Genomic DNA, 17,669 nt, shown 5'->3' on the forward strand with positions numbered 1-17,669 from the left:
AATGCTTTTTTATTTTTATTTTTTTACTCATTTCAACAAAAAGGATTCAATTATATTAAACAAATGATTTATTTATTTGAAATAAAATTTTTATCAAATTGGAAAAAACAATTTATTTGATTCAAATGAAGAACTTAATTGGATCAAATAACTATTTAGCAATAGTAAAAAAACATTTATTTAACATAAATAAAACTTCGAATAAAATTTTTTATTGAATTAAAAAAAAACATTATTTGGTAGTATTTAAACAAACTGTATTTGATTCAAACGAATCATTTTTCTGGGTGTAAACGAATAACCACGAATGTTTCTGTTATAAAATTTTCTCGCATTCGGCAATAATTCGTAGTTTCCGTTATTCATTTTAATTTGAATGCGTTCAATATATGTGTTTGACAACGACCTAAACGCCTCATTATCTCGCATTTACGGGGCTATATGCGGTATCTCCGAATTCCAAGTTTCTTTACCACTAGTGACATCGAATGTAACGATTAGATAGTAAATTGGTCGTAATTTTGTCACATGACAAGAATACACTATATTCCCGTCCGTCTCATATAGAAATATGCAAATTCATAACATTAAATTATAAATAATCCCTTACATTTAAAATCAGTAACCAAATTCAGGAATACCTTTCCCTACTTTTATAATCATCAATCAGTTTAAATCAATTTGCCATTCCTGAGTCAGGTCCCGATTGAACAATTGAAATTACTAATTACTTTGTTAACCACATCCCTCAATTACGATTGACAATGTACCACTCATTAGTCATCAATAATTTTCATAATACTGCAAAACAAAAGATTAATAGCGAACCCTGACCTCATACCAGTCACTGACGTGTCACGTGACGGGACAGTGACGTGTCATGTCATTTTTTCGCATTCCTGTAATATAGAATATATATCTTTTTCTCTCTCCAGCCCTCTTTTTTCCTTCCTTTTATCATCGGAGAGTGACACGTACAACGAGAGACGCGTGGTACACGTTATGATAACATTTACGGTGCGATACATCTGAGTTAGGCTGCTGTCCCACAGTGGATGTGTGGATTAAACGCCTCCAGAGAATTTGTCGTAGGGGTTAGTTACCACGTACACTGTCTCTATACTCCCATATGCGGTGGAGTTGAGGGATTGTGGGTAGACAGGAATGAAAAAATATAATGAGAATAAAAATTAAACGGACAAAGTGCTCGTTCAATTTATTCACTAATCCACTAATGGGAATCCACTGTTTGGAGGGAGGAACAAAATACCGGGCGTTGCACTGCTGCGGAAATGAAAACGATGAGATAAGAGGGCCTTTACCTCTTCCTTCTCTCTCATTCTCCATCCCCACCCACCACCCCGATTCCATCTTTTTTTAGCCTCTTTTAACATGCCTCTCCCGAGTCTGGTAAGTAAATGAGGGAGAGAGCTAGACGAGCATTTATGATGAATTTTTCATTGCAGCCAGTAGCTCTCTCGCCTTTAGCCATGTGTATACCGTTGAGCAAAGAAACGCGGAAAGTCACTGAGATGTGGAAATAGTGGAATAATGCCAGCCTGAGTACGCACATTGTAAGGTAAAGCGAAGTAATGCGATAGAATATTGAAGTAAATGGTGAAGCACTTATGGTGAAAGGTGAGTTTTGCTTTTTTTTCACTCAGCTTTGGCCTTATAAAGAAATTGATGTGAATGTATTGTGTGAGTGTGCATGAGGTACAGACGAATCGACTTACCATGCACTTTGGATACTCCTCCTCGACTCTCGGCCTCTTCCAACCAAGTAAGGGTGGTATACACACTAAACCTGATAGCAACCATACGAGTGCTATCATGGTAACAGCACGAGCTGGTGTTCTCTTTCTGAGGTAGTCCACTGCTTTCGTTATACTCCAATATCTGTCCAAACTTATAAGACATAGATTCATTATGCTTGAGGTACACAGTAACACGTCCATCGCAGAGTGTATGTCACACCACCAATAAGGAAATATCCAATAGCCCATGATCTCATTCGCCAGTGAGAAGGGCATTATAAAAAGACCGAGACAAAAATCAGCAACAGCTAGACTAGCTATAAACCAATATGTAATGTTTTTCAGTGCTTTTTCAGTGGCAATGGCTATTATAACAAGCACATTACCAACAATAACAGCAATCATGAGAATCGTTGCCGCTATGGATGCTAGTATTATTTGTAGCAAACTATAGCCAGAGGGAAACAGGCTGTCATCACTAACAATATACGTATCATTGTTATCCGTGATATTGTCAGTTCTATTTAAGACGCTGGCATTGATCAGCAGCTCCTCCATCGTGCTAAAATCGTCGTCAAAGCCGAACAGAATAGCAGGATCTTCGCCAATATCAGTTCCCGCTGATACGTATCTCAATTCCTCCTCGTTACCACCTATTGACGACACCTCGATGAAGATGTCGTCGTCAATGTTACCACTCTCGTCACCCGATGCGTAACCCTCGTCCTCTCCCTGCTCACTGTCCTCCTGATTCTCAATCAATGAATCAGTGACTTGGTCCTCGTTACAGTGATATAGACTACTTGGGCAATTGGTTGTTGTCAGACGACCACCTCTACCACCAACAGTCTCATGCTGGTCAATATTCAATTCAGTTGTTCCAGTAACATTGACTGACGATGGTGACGGCGATGGCGACGATGATGACGATGATGGGAGTGGGGTTGATGATGGGACAGTAAGACTGCTGGTGATGTTGGCTGAGGGTGACCAGTCGACCAGAGTGCTCATGTTCTCCTCGAAGATGCTCGTCGACGCCAGACTACCGGCGTTATTGACGCTGCTCATGTCCAAGCCCGGCATGACTCGCACCTTCGACTCTAGCTCGTGCTATCGCACCATTGTTACACCTTTTAATGTCGTTACTTCGTACTCCTTTTTTTTGTACTGTGGCTGACGCAACGGTCGATGCGCCACACACGTGCCAAGCAATAGCAGCAGCATCAGTGCTAATGCACGTTGGAGCGAAATAGAGGAAATTAATACGGCGTGATGACGATTTGATGAGATTGGACTGTGGCCCTTGTGGCACTTTACAACGATCCTGCCAGCCTTCTCGTGCACGCTTGAATTCCTCTCGTCGCATTTCGGGGAGGCCAGGGCCGACATGCCCGCTTCAAGATGGCCTCATTGCCTGCTTCTCGGTTTCTTTTGTTTACTTTGCTCTTCTTTTGCTTTGACGTATTAGTTATTTATTTGTTATGACACAGCCCCAGCCTTTATTGCCTTCGGTAATTTATTATTCTTATGCTTACGTTTACGTTTGTCACGTGGATTGTGTCACGAGGGGAGCTTTATTCAACTGGTCATCCTATTTATGAAACCCTCAAACCCTCCTTTATTGATCGCACGACGGATATAGTGGGTTCTGTATATTCCTGGTGAATCCCCTTGTTAATGTGTATCTCCTTCGTTTTTTGTTTTTAAATCTTCAGTAGCCAGGGAGCAATAATATCCTCTCAGTTGTACTTCACCGTCATCACTCCTTTCACTGTACACTCTTCCACTTCCGTTTTCTCTTCGTCTACTTGATTTATTGCCCGTGTTGTGCGTTGCGGAACGGGCCAAGAGGGTGAATATTACACGGAACTAGGTGGGAGAAGTGATTAAAGAGGGGAAATGAATGTAGAGACAAATGGATATACCACGATGCCCATTACATTTAACTATTTATCCTATTCTTCTTTTACTGTGGCTCGAAAACTCTCTCTCTCTTCCCTTTGTTTTAACCGCCTCAGCAGATTTTTCTGCTTCCGTTTCTCAAGAGATGCGAGAAAAAAAAACAGTTAATCATTCACAGAACAATAATGCATGTGCCACGTGAATGAGAAAGCCCGAATAAATTGGTCCCGTTGCTCGCGTTCCACTCACGTTTTTAAGCCCTTTATTTTCTTATAAAATAATTGTAAAAGGAACGAGAGAGTGAGGGAGGTGTGGTAAATTGATTTCGAGGAATTTATTACGGCGAAGATAGGGTGAGAAACGAATTCAAGAGGAAGAAAAATTTTTAATCAAGAAGACCTTTTGATCCTTCAACCGCTTTATGTAATTTTAGCGTAACTCTCACTTATTTCAAGGAGAGACTTCTTATTTCCTCTACTCTCAACTCGATATTTTCCTCCGACACTTTCCGCTTCTCTCGTCACTCACACCCTGACACCAAACTCCTTGACATTCCTTCACCTCAAGACACTTTACTCTCAACCTTATTATTTATCACTACTTTAACTATGATCCTCAGGATAATATTCTAGATTAAATAGAATTTGCTTTTTTCTTGTCTACTCTGATTTACTCTCTCTGTATAATCGATTGAGTGCCGTACTAATAACGCCACGCGAGCATTAGTGAATTATCGCTGAGGCTTTTTCTTTTGAAAAAAGGCTATTATTTTTTACCCGTACTGCTCCGACCTGCTTTTCAAAAAACTACAACGATTTAACAACGAGGATAAAACAATGACGTTGAAATTGTGAATTTTTCGTTACTCCTTTACGTTAAATCGTTATTATCAATTAAAATCTTAGACTTCAACTTTTGGAAGTTGTCCCCCTTAGAAATTAAGTATTAATTATTATGTGTGTTTTTTTTTCGACTCCACCAAGGAGATTACTCCTAAGCCTGCTCTCGTTTACACCTAATATCTAAGTAAATAAGTCTATTGCGATTTTATTCTATCGAATAATCTGATGAATAATTCACTTAATGTTACGAGGGGCAAAATGAAACAGGAGCTTGCCGGAGACACAGGGAGTGAGACGGAAGGGATGCGAGAGGTGGGCCCCGCACGTTGGCTCTTTGTTATTCCCCGCAAGTCACCGGGTTATATATCGTCTCCTCGCCCCTAACGAATTCTCGTAACAAATCCGTGTAACTACTCTTTCTCTATTTAGTGCATGTGGGTAGTTCTCCGGTTTATGTACACCTATTTACACTTTCACTGGTCTCCTCTTCCCTGCTTATATTTTATCCCTCTGACCCCTCGCAAAAGCCGCGGACGTTCACCAGCGTCGTCGGATCATCGGATTATCGGTCGTCTTTCCTCCTTTTTTTTTATCTCCAATATTCACCGAAGATTGACGACTCGTACGTGACACAACCACTCGATATTCCTCACCGATGACGACAATAGTCTCGCCACTTCCTACTCACAATTCACCAGTCACCAAGTGGCTCTATTCTCTCGAGGACTTGACTCGTTCGTGCATCTAATTTATCATTCACGTGCGTCACACTTTTTCCGTTTTTTTTCTCTTTCTATTTGCACAAGATTTCAGCAATCCTCGATTGACTCTTCGTCGTCGTCGTCGTCGTGGACGTAGACAACGAGAGTACACAGCACCCGATGACGCGCAATATTTCGTGCTACCTCTTGGAACGTGCAGGCTCTCGGCACTTCCGACTCTCTTCAGGCTCGAGCATCGCACGACGACGACGAGAGTACGGCACGCCGCACGTACTGTCCAACTACTTCACCAAAGATTCCTTCCACTGTCAAACGTTATTTCCTCGATTCCTCGGGGTAAGAGACAAATGCCCGTGGAAAGCCTCGACAAAACACGTCCTTCACTTTTGCTGAATTTTCGTTTCAGGGATTTGGTTTTTCTCCACTGGGGTATTTCAGTTATTGTAATCGCCGATTAAACCCCAGTGTCGTTTAGCTTGCGTGCCCAAAGTGCACTCAACTCGTTTCCGGCGCGACGTGGTTCACCTCAAGTCACGATAAACTGCATGTATACAATTCGCATATTTACACGACACGTGGGAATGTGTTTTTCATTGTGTGCATACTTTGGGAAAACTGGTGGAAGAGAAAATTGGTATTTAGAGATCAGTTGTGAGGGGTTTTTAGATCGCTGGGAGACTGCGAATGCAGGACAACTGACGGGTGAAGGTAGGAAGGAGACAGAGAGAGAGGAGAAATGTTTGTTTTCACTGAAATTCAGGTCGTCATGTACTAGCCGGCGAAGTACAATGAAATGTTTATGTTTGTACGGTATTTTTCTGATGGCACCTTGTCACGCTTGATTGAAATTCTCAGTGTTTACTGTTTGAATTCGTACAAACGTTGTTTCAAGTTACTTGCATTGGAGAGAAAAAAATCAGCAGTTCGAGGGAACAATTTGTCCCTCTGTTTTTACTGGGATTACAATAATCAACACAAAACGCATGGGAAACTCGTTCAATGACGATTTATGTTCGTTGAAACTTGTTCCCAGTAACACCGGGAGAAACGGGACGTGGACTCTCGGTACCCGACTCGCAGTATGAAACAGGGTGAAAAGCTCGGGCTCGTTGGAGGCTGACTGGAGGCGTCGACGATCGCGCTACTCTCCGTTCGGACGTATGGTTCTCGTATCGAGGAGGGAAGGGGGAGGGGGGAGAGTGCACAAGTGGTGTGCGCGCGCAACAGCCACTGGGGGGTACCTAAACAACAGAAGCACAAGGTATATTTTTTTTGGTTTTATCCTCTGGGATTGAAAATGTTGGGGTTGTCGGGGAGGTAAGCGAGACAGAAGGAAAATTTACACAGCAAACTGCGTGTGTAAGTGGAGAGACGTGCGGTGTGGCTCACTCGACCAGTGACTCGGTGTAAGTTGCTTTTGGTTGTGCGGTGGGACGTATGAGGGCTGAAAGGGAAACATTAGGAGAAATAATAATTGTCTGCGGATTATTCGGGAAACGCTGAGGCTAAAGGTGGGGAAAAAGTAGCAGAGATCACGTAAAATTAGGCTGTAGGACTAATTGGGGTCTTATCTCTGAAGGAGAAGGCTGCGTGAAGTTTGTCGCTAAAAACACGCTTTATTTTTAATTCCTTCGAACTGATAAATTCTTCTTTTCGTTATAATTGTCAGTTTTCTCATGTTTGTAATGGGAGAAGTGAAATGAGTAGAATGATTATAATACATTGTGTAGTAATATCGGTACGTAAGTAGTAATATTCGGTTAAGATGAATCAAATTTTTAAATTCTAATAATCCCCGGTTTAGTAGAAAATTCCAGGAAAATATCAATTTTTTTCATTCGAGAAAAATTAAGAAAATTATTCAGTTTGCAGTAACATTGACTCGCAACACTTCCCGTCCTTCTCAACAATTACGGATCAGTTTGAAAAGTGAAGGGAATTGATAAAAGGTTCGAAATCCTTCCTCAATTTTTCACTTATTCATCTTTATCATTGATTAAGTTTTTTTTCTACGTATCATTCATTTTTATAGCTCAGCTATGAATGTATGAAAAGTACATTTGAAATTAGAATGAAGAAAGAGAAACTTCTCGGAAGTCAATGAGGTGATAGATCAGCACGTGCGTGCGGTCTAGTAGTGATAAATAGCAGAAGGTCATGATCGGTCACAAGCTGTGACTCACTCGGTCTATTTTAGAAAATCGTTGATTAAAATGTGAATAGTACTATCATTACCCGTGTAAGTAATTTTTTCTACTCAGCGATAAAGATAAATGAAGGCCGAAGGGAAGAACCTAATATGCGGAAGGATTGCTCGATGATAAAGCGGAAAAAAGGCCTGAAGTATGAGACACGGAAACGAAGTGGCACGATCGCCGTAACGAGACGCTCCTCCGAGTTCGTAAAATATCACTTCTTTCAATTGGATTCAGGGTTTTGTGCAGAAACGACAATGGAAATGGTGATGCGGGGAGAGCGGCTCCGCAATATCTGAAAAATTCCTTTGGACTTGATTATGCATGATAGAACTCGTCGCTTTTTGGATTCTCGTTTCCCGCAACGACATGTTTCCCAGGATGTTTTGACCTTTTTTGTTTTCCAGGAAGTTCGTTTGGAATATTGCACAACTGATCCTGTGAACTATTAAAAATTTTGGTCTACATTTCGCATGTTAAAGCCCGGAAATTTTTGGCAAATAATATTTTTCCTACAATTTCAGGAAATCTCGTCATTTAACAATCAAACATTTAATTCATTTTCTGATGATCTGAGGAAACTAGTAGAAGCTGTTAGTTTCGAATTAATTATTCCGTAAAAATTCAGAAAAATGGATAAAATTTTGGTAATTCCGGCTCTGATTATTCGTACATAATTGAAAATTCAAGTGAGCTATGAAATTTCTGTCTTACTTCTACTGAAAACTTGTTAATTTCCTTGAATTCTATCCAACTCTAAAAACTTCATCAACTTTTCCGTCTTAATCGAATTCAAATTAACACTTATGAAAATTGCTACTCAATTTTCCATGAAATTTGATTTAAAAAAAAACGAATGATCAGAAGTGTCAATTGCTTTTGCACTGGGGGTTGGAGACAAATGAAGACTAATAGAGAGAAATTCAAAAAAGCACTGAAAAAAAACTAGTTGTTAAAAATCTACGGCATTTTAAAATTTAACAAGGGTGATATCGTAGAATCAAGTGACTTTATCACTAATTCCTAGTGAAAGAATCTTATATCTCGGAAATTTCGTCCTTAAATTCCAGCGAGTGAATCCCTAAAATTTACGGTACGCGGAGAAAAGTTTCCATGAAAATATGAGAGATCTCCGCAGAAATTACTGAACCTCCCCGGAAGGCTGGGACATTTCGCAATGTATGACGGCTAGTTTAGAACCTCTCAGTATTTTTTAACATGGGTGGCGTTATAAGTCACAATATTAGACCAAAAAGGAAAATTCTGAAAGTAATGTAAAACTTTTAGGCACGCTTCGTGTGCGCAACATCCCACTCTGTGATGAAATAATAGTACATTATGTCATCAGCCTTCGGCTCGGATTATAAAGCCAATTTCATCAGATAATACTTTTATTGCCGTGTGTCATTGGGCCCGAGAAACGCGAAGCGAGGGTAGAATCACGGTTTTTCGGGCCCAGTGACATAAAATAGGTTTTGACACTAGTATAAAAAGTCTTGTTTGACCGTCAAAAGGGACACACCTCCTACGGGTTAAAATAGTATACAGTGTTACGGGTGCTTAAAGTTGCACTTTTTCGTACGCAGGTGTAACACATCTTATTTTTTGTCATACCTGCCGAGTTCACTGTTCGGAACGGTAGTGGGGATAAAATGGTGGTTTCTGTGCACGAGTGCGTAAAGTTTACTTTACGCACGCTCGTGAATTTTCCGCACTCAGTGCGGAAAACAACCAGTCGACCCACATCAAACCGTTTCGAAAAATACGCTTTTCAGGCAGGTATCACAAAACGCGCTTTTATGACACCAGATTCGATAAACCGCGATTTTAACCTCGCTTCGACCGGTTAAATTGCGATTTTCGGACCGTGTGACGTAAAATACTGTAAAATATTGAGCCGAAGGTGAAGATTAGAATCACGTTCGTCAGATAATACTTTTATCACCTGATGAGATAACGTTCTATTAGGCACTCGTATCGAAATATACTATTTTTCATTGGATTCTATGAGTTTATCATCGATGCCCATTGGTTGTTTCTCCATCAATAAAATGCCCCATAATTCACGGAAGAGTTCTGTACTCTTTGCCGTGAACATTTTCTCCGTGTAATTTAAGTTCCTATTAAGAATCTCAAAAAATTAGAAATAAAGATCTAAAAATTCATAATACATATCTAAAAATGAAGGATTAATCCCTAAAACCAACGTATATATCCCTAAAAAAGCAACCTCTTTTTTCCTGTGAAAAAACTGCTCAATGATAAGGGGGAAAGGGCTGCAGTGTAAGATGGAAAAACGACGTGGAACGAACCGATACGCTGTGCATCCATAAAATATGACTCCCTTCAATTGGATTCAGTAGGGTTTTGTGCAGAAACGACGATGGAAAATCGTGATGTGGAGAGAGAGCTCCCGCACTATCAGAGAAACTCCTTCGGACTTTATTACGCACGATAGAACTCCTCGCTTTTTGGATTCTCGTTTCTTCCACCGTATCGCAAAATCGTCTACTCATTCGGCCATATTCTCGGAGCCAACTTTTTGTGAAATTCAGTTTGCCACGGTGGTGAAGAGAAATGGGAGATTGGAGATTTCGTAATATTGAAATTTTCGGGGAGTCCCTGGATCATTTCAATTGGTAGTTTCGGGTGGTTTATACGATGCTGTATACTTGCGGAAGTGGATAACATTGGGTATGTTTGGTGCAGAGAGGATGTAGATCTTGGAGGGACTCTTGGAAGTATGCCCGTAACTGTATGAGAGCGGTACCTCCCTGACTCTTTTAGTGCTTGGCGAGGACTTGCAATTCCTCTCTTCTTTCATCGAGACCTCTCTTCCCAGGTAATTTTTCTCGAGTCCGGAGATCGATGGCTTGGCAAAGGCTCCCACTCGGCTCAACTTGTATATAGATATTCCCTTATCTCAACCACTTTTTTTTTATTCAGCGACGATGGCAAGTGGCAGTAAACGTCAAACGTCGGAATATAGAATAGCACTTGACTGTTGAAAATCTCGAGAATCAAATATTCGGGCCTTGACGATCGATCAACCACCTGTGTCTCTCTTCAACGTCTTATATACCGCCTTCCTATTTCCAATGACACAGTTTTAAACTCCCGAGTGGCTGCGAGAACCTCCGGAGGCCGGTCTCGGGGAGTTGGAAAATTGATTCTCAGGAATTTAGAGGGTGAAATGATTCATCTAGGAATGGGTACAACTATTTAATCGCCTAGGGCATTTATGAACGGTAAAGTTTGCGTTTGGTTTTTTGTCTCGAATTGTTGGAGAATTATACACAATGTGCATGAGCAACTGACTTGTTGATTCTCAAATGTTTACCTTCATTAGCATAAATTCAGCATTTTTAGTGCTGCAGCGGCAGTTAATTCTCCTGTTCTGCATGAATCATATCCTGAGGTATTCAATTCCAACTGGGAATTGATGTCGATGTCTGCTCATACATGTGTACAGTGCCAATAGTACTTCTGTTCCCAATTCGCAAGACTGTATTGAGGGAAGGGATCTGGAAACGTTGAGGAGTCAAAGTCAAATAGAGAAGCTCTTATGTACTACTTCTGTCTTATTTTACTCCATCTAGGGTTTGATTCGGTGACTGCATGGGTTACATTCGGGCGCATTACTTCCCCTCGGTTGATGGGAGAGACGAGGGCACAACTTGGTATAGGGGGAAAATGTACAATGAAAATTGCTCCAAAGTTATGGATAAAAATGACCGAACGAAATGTGATGGAATGGAAATGGAATGAAAGTCGTGATGCCGCGAGACGAGACAAGTAATGGCATTTTCTCATTTCGTCTCGTCGATCGTAGGTGGTTCTCTCGTCCCGTCTCCTCCCACATGGAAAAAATAACAGGGAATAAATTTCTTGTACGCATCATTCATGAGGAAAAGCAATTTAGACAACTCTCTCTCCGCACCACCTAACGGGTCTTATTTTAAGGATATCCTACACTGTTAGAAAATTACTCTTGAAATTTCAAGTGATAAAGCTTGAAATTTTTAACAACGATAAAGTTGCATGAAATTTCTGTAGAATTCTTGATTGACGAATAAGTTAATTCTTAAATATTAAGAATAGGCTGTCAATTCCTTACATATTCAAGTAATTCTCGATTTTCAGGTCCATACGGCACTGAAAAACCTTGAAAATTATGAAAATTCAGGCAATAACTTCTCTGAATTTTCAATCAATTGAAAATTGAGTTGTATGTGGTGTTCAATGTTCACGATAAATTTGAAAATTCAAACTTTCATCGGAATATCAATGATTCTTTACCATGAAAAATCCAATTTTCTTGGATTTTCAAGATGAATGAGAAATTTAGTGAACGTTTTCATTTGAAATTGAATTCAAACTCACAACATTGCAAATTCAGATGACATTGTGACGGAAATTTCATGAAATTCCTAACAGTGAAGTAGTTTGGCTTTTTGTTCTCCAGTGAAATGCTTCTCTACTTTTGTGGTCGAACATCAGAGCTTTCATTTCAGCCCCATTTGACCCTAAGTTTGCCGATGTTTTACAATGATTTTATTGTTCAAACTTTGCAGGTCTACATTTGAATCTCAATACTGAACCGTTTGAAAACATTTCAAAAGAGAAAAAGGAAGATTCATCAAACAATTCCAAAATTACCATTTTTGAAAATTACTCATAATTAAATCATTTATAAACACTCCATTTTCCACCATAAAAATCATTTATTGGAAATCGTGACAAATTTATTCATATTCATAATTTTAAAAGAAATCGATTTCATGCCTTAAAAAAAATTTGCCACAACTGTAAACAGTTTCAATTATTAATTGTTAAACAACAAATCATTAATAAAAATAATAATTCTGTGGGAAATGTAACTTAAATGACGCGGAATACTCATGGTTCTGTTGAAAATTTTCTCACGCACTTTAATTCACAAATTTTCTTAAAGATATCCTTAAGAACCCAGTGTTCTTGATTTCAGTACTCAACAGTTCTTGATTTCAGCACTAAGGTTCTGGATTTCAGTGTCACAGCGCTGAAGAGCCGAAACTTTTTTCTCTGTTTACGAGAAGTGATTTGAACGTCGTAGGTCGTTGAGTTGCAGAGACAAAAGTTGGCGGGTTGAGAGTCAAGTTCGTTCGCGATACTTCGCGGGTGTGTCATGGCAATAGGCTGTTGAGGCACAGCGTACGTTTAGGTACTTTCTACCAAGTGTCATCTATGGGTGGCGTTGAAGAGGATAACTGTCGTGTCCTCACTGTCGAGTTCTTGTTGGTGTACACTGGGAACACGGAATATAAGTCGGGTGGAAAGTCCAGAGAGACTTGTTAGGAAGTTATCTTAGTTTGGACATGTCATATTTGTGGAGACAATGGAGATGAAGATACTCATTGCAGAGGAAAATTAGTAATGGGCAAATAAAGTATACAGAGAGGAAAAGAGTTGCTTACCAGGGACGTCACTTATTTTTGGGGAGATGTCGCTGATTATCTGGAATCTGTCATCAATTATTAATTATTGGTGATACTGGATGCTGACTAGAATGATCCCAATCATCAATCATTTTTATTACTGGCATTGTTGCGATAAAAATTAAAGATAGGTTCCTCAAAATCAGTAATAAATTCATTGAAAATTGGCGACAAAATCAATGACTTTCCGTTTCGCACTCTTTGAATTTCAGAATCGCGAATTTCTGATACTTGGGGATGAATTCCTGAAAATCAGCGACATGACCTGAAAATAAAAAATGGCTTTCTCTGTAATATTTGCTGTTTATGTAGTGGTTTTGGTGGCATGTACTAATAGAGTTATTTATTGTAAAATTGAATGAACATTCAGTAAGAGCCGACTGATAAACTTCATTAAAACGCGGTTTGAATGAAATTTCCATCAGATTTTTTTTGTTAGTATATCTCCTGCTAATGTATGCTGTGAAAAATGGACTTTGATTGTCAGTCCAATAGTAGCTTTCAGAATAGCGAGATTGGATTCGATTTGGGGTGAAAAGTTTCATGGAAACGAGATAAAATGAAACGGAAAATTCGCAGCTTACTTGAATTTTCGATTGAATATGGACATTAAATACCGAATCTGAATTCTCAGAACCGAAATAATCCAAATTTTCAATTAATTGAAAAATTAAGAATATGAATCCCTGAATTTTCACATTTTTCCTAACTGGACCCAAATAATGTATTTGATATTTCGTAGGAACTTAGTAGTAGGGCTCAAGAAAGTGATAGTGAATTCGTTTCAGGGGAGAAAAAAAATGAAATTTCAAATACCCTTACTGACTCACTTCAAAATTCACTTTAACACAATAACTTACTTCAAATGGTCAATATGAGTATTCATTGCCAAATTACATTCGCTGTTCAATCAATATAAAATGCAAGAATATATTTACCTAAATTTTCCTCATTTTTGTTAATTTTCATGGAAAAAGTGAACTCAAATTACCACTACCCATTGATTTGTTCAATGATGTAATTCCTTGAAATTTTGATAGGACTGTATACCGCAAACTTCAACCAAAACTGTTTTTTGTCAAAAATTCCATAGATATGTACAAAAAAATTCAGTCGAAAATGGCTAACACTGCAGAATCACCAACATCTTGAATGTAAATATTCATACATTGAACTTATTCGAACTACGTGTAACAACCAGAAAATCGTTCAAAATGAAAGTAATGCACACCTCATATTTAATCATATTAAAGCTCGATCCCCTCCATCCTCTACTCTAAAAAACAATTCTAATATCTGAAACACATTTATTTGAGATAAGTAATTTTGTGTCAATCGCTTAATTCTCCCAGGCATCTCAACTCAAGAATGATTTTGTCACAAATGAACTCACTCAAATCGCGTGAAAGAGTCGTCAATCTTCAAATGTTTATTGCCTTCATGATTTTTTTATGCACTTCCAATGTTTCGATATGTAATATATTTGTGATGTATCGCGCAACGATAGTGATGAATAAGAATTTACTCCGTTTGTTCCGTGAGGTACAAACATTCTGCGATTTAAGCCATTGAAAATAATTTATTTCTCTCAGTAAATATGGTCTACATATTGGGAAATTTTTCTCTCCGTGTAATCACCCTCACCCGCCCCACCACCATTCAATAATCGCGTATTAAATTCCACCACATTTATTTATGGATTCCCAAAAAAAACATCATCCCTCCAATGAATCCCTCACATTTACACTCTGCATTATTCTCAAATCAATAACTATTCCCTCATGTTACCCGATACATTCATCAAAAACTGGATCAAACTTAATAACCCCCATCCCGCCAGACATTTACAAAACTCATCCCCATTCCCGGACCTGAAATTTCCGTTCAAATCAAATCCCCATCAATATTGATCAAAACTCTCATTTTTCCCTCTATCCAAACTTTTACCATCAGATTGATGCATCGCTCAATATTATTTAAAAACACATAAACTCGATTACCCCCCGCCATCAGTCCGACATTCGTGCCCAACGGGTTTTCCCTTCTTCATCGAGAATTATCTCGCAAATTGCGCAGTTCCATCGTAACAACTAATGCGTATAGGCTCATCTCCACACACGCGAGACCCGCTGATGATAGATATTTCATTGGCAACCATGCCGAACTTAACGAGCGAACAGATGGTGGGAACACACAGATCGAGCCAACGTACATACACTATTATATATAATAAGAAGGCACAGGTTGCCAATTGAAATCCACGCGAGAGAACTAACTCGCAATTCGATCAGTATTTATGGGCCACTTTCGATTCACTTTAAAACTCTAGGCGTCAGTAAAATTTCAGATCTTCCACAGTGACGTGACTCGGTGACTTCCCAGATTTCTCGGGAATGTCTGATGCAAGCTGTAACAAAGCCAGAGTGCGAAATACAACTGGAATGACAATTCTCAGAGAATTGAGACTAGTCCCCTCTGACTATTTTCCATTTCATGGGTTTGGATGGTGATTGCACTGCTACGTGAATTCTAAGAGGCTTTCAAAAACTCATGCAAATACAACGACATGTTTCTCCAAATGTCAAAACCTATTGAGCTTCTGTCCCAATAAATAGAAAATAAGTTTAAAAGACGATTACAGGGTCCTTATAGACCGCTTAATGCATTCTTCTGAAATTCATCATTAGACTTTATGATACTAATCGAGAAATTCATTTCGATAAATGATATTTTTCACTCCATGCTAGGTTCGTCTGCCCCAACTCTCCATGAGGCGAGTTATCACGTGAAGATAATATGATCATTTAACGTAGAGCCTGGTGAAAGAGTGATGGAGATGGATCAACTCTATAAATTACCGAAAACTTTTTCACTTCCAATCAGTTGAAGAAATTCTTCGAGCTAGAACAACTGGGACAATCGTCAGAATGAAGTTTATATTTGTTGTTTGCGTTGTTACTGCTATTTGTTTCTTCTACAATGGGGTTTCTGCAGATTTTACAATCCAGTGTAAGTCTCTCTTTGCCATTTAAAAAACAAGCAGGGGGCCGAGATCTGAGAAAAGACATTTGACTCTTACATAATGCGGTATTAGCCTTTTAGTTTATTTTTACCGATTCCACTGGTGCTTCCGAATGGTTCCGTAGCAATTTCATTCTAAAAATTAGAAATGACAATTTCACATCAAAATATGCTAGCAATTAGTCAAAGATTTATACCTCTTAAAATAGGCTATACCCCCTATATCCATCACAGCTATGACTTTTTTTTTTTACTGAAGATTGACATAATATGAAATAGAAAAGAACTTAATTGTATTCTATATGACGTTTTAAGGTGTCCAAATTCAGAAATCATTGATAAAATGACAATATATCATTTTTTGGAAAAAAATATTTTGAGATGAATGGCTCAATGCCAGGATATACTGAAACGACCGACAAAACATTTTATACATAATTGTGACTCGATTGTACTGACTAGTAACCACAATTTCAGATATTCATTCCAACTTTTACGCGCATTGTGGAACGTCAAATTTACTCTCAAATAAAAAAATTGTAAAAAGACGAATAGCTTGAAAACTTTGTACGAACGGTTGTTCATATTTTGATCTTGTTAGGAGACGGCAAGACGAGTATGTTGAAAAAAAAAATGAAATGGGACCAGTGGTTTGGAAGATATTGAGCAAAACAGTTTTTCACAAAAAAGTGGAAAGCAATCCTAAGGGATTTTAAAGATTTCAATTTGAATTTTCATATTTAAATTATCGTTTTTGTATTGATTATTAGTCAATCCCAATTGCACAGCTGATTATGCCTGGATGAACGATCAATGCGTGGAACATATCTGTATGAGCAGTAGAGTGCTCATACACAAATTGAAATGTTTCATTGAATTTCATGGAATTGATGAAAAGATGATGACTGATGGTTAACGTGAAAAAAAATTGCGGGAAAATAATGAAAATGGGAATATCAGAAGCACTTATGGCCCCGGGAATTAAAAGAAATCGAGATATTCAGTTTTATTATTTGACCAGTTAATTTCTGAGCAACATTTTCAATTTTAGTTGTAGCGGTATCTGCAATAACGGAACATGCGAACATAAATGGATATGATTAAGCCGTTAGCAGGATGCTGTTCAACATGCTAAATTGAAATTTTCGTCGAAACTGTAATCAAGTATTAAAAAAAATACTAAACTATACAAAGAAATGAATAAAACTTCTCGATCTCCCATAAATTACTTTTAAGAACTAGAATAGACTCAATATTCCTACATTTCATAGAAAAACTAAAATACGATGTTATTACAAAAAACATGAGAAATCAGAGAATGCTTACGCTCCAGATAGTTGGATGCTAAATAAATCAGAGGTGAGTTTGCTGATTGTTCGAACGAGTTAAATGCATAAATTGATTGAACCAGAAACCACCATTGAACAGTGAGCAAAGATATCATCACTTGGATAAATACTGGAAGAATAAGATGGAAGGAATGAACGCTGCTCTCCCTCTTTCATTTAGTTCAAAACTCACACATTAGAGCTACTTAAAATACCTGAATAGTTTTCTCCTCCCTCGTAGGAAAATGGATATGCAATATAAATACTGAAGTACAAAAATATTCAAGAAAAATTAGGATATTTCGTAGCGAATGAAATCTTAGATTGAACAAAAAAAAATCCAAAAAAGACAATTCTAGTTATATATCCCCTAGAAATATGCCATTTCTGAGGGGTAGAATTTTTTTATGAACCTGCTGTATAGT

General features: G+C 38.5%; 1 protein-coding gene across 1 annotated transcript; it reads right to left on the reverse strand.

Moving 5' to 3' along the window:
- Window positions 1-1,484: 1,484 nt before the first annotated feature.
- On the reverse strand, window positions 1,485-2,840 carry LOC114841611 (5-hydroxytryptamine receptor-like). Its single transcript, XM_029126663.1, has one exon. It carries the CDS (start codon window positions 2,838-2,840, stop codon window positions 1,485-1,487), a length of 1,356 nt encoding a protein of 451 aa, XP_028982496.1.
- Between the last annotated feature and the right edge of the window lie 14,829 nt (window positions 2,841-17,669).

This window comes from Diachasma alloeum, unplaced genomic scaffold (assembly GCF_001412515.2).
Source record: "Diachasma alloeum isolate Michigan unplaced genomic scaffold, Dall2.0 Dall_scaffold_01127, whole genome shotgun sequence".
NCBI lineage: Eukaryota > Metazoa > Arthropoda > Insecta > Hymenoptera > Braconidae > Diachasma > Diachasma alloeum.

Excerpts from the sequence above, each read along its gene's own strand:
- LOC114841611 (XM_029126663.1), bottom strand. The coding sequence starts at position 2,840 with ATGCCGGGCTTGGACATGAGCAGCGTCAATAACGCCGGTAGTCTGGCG.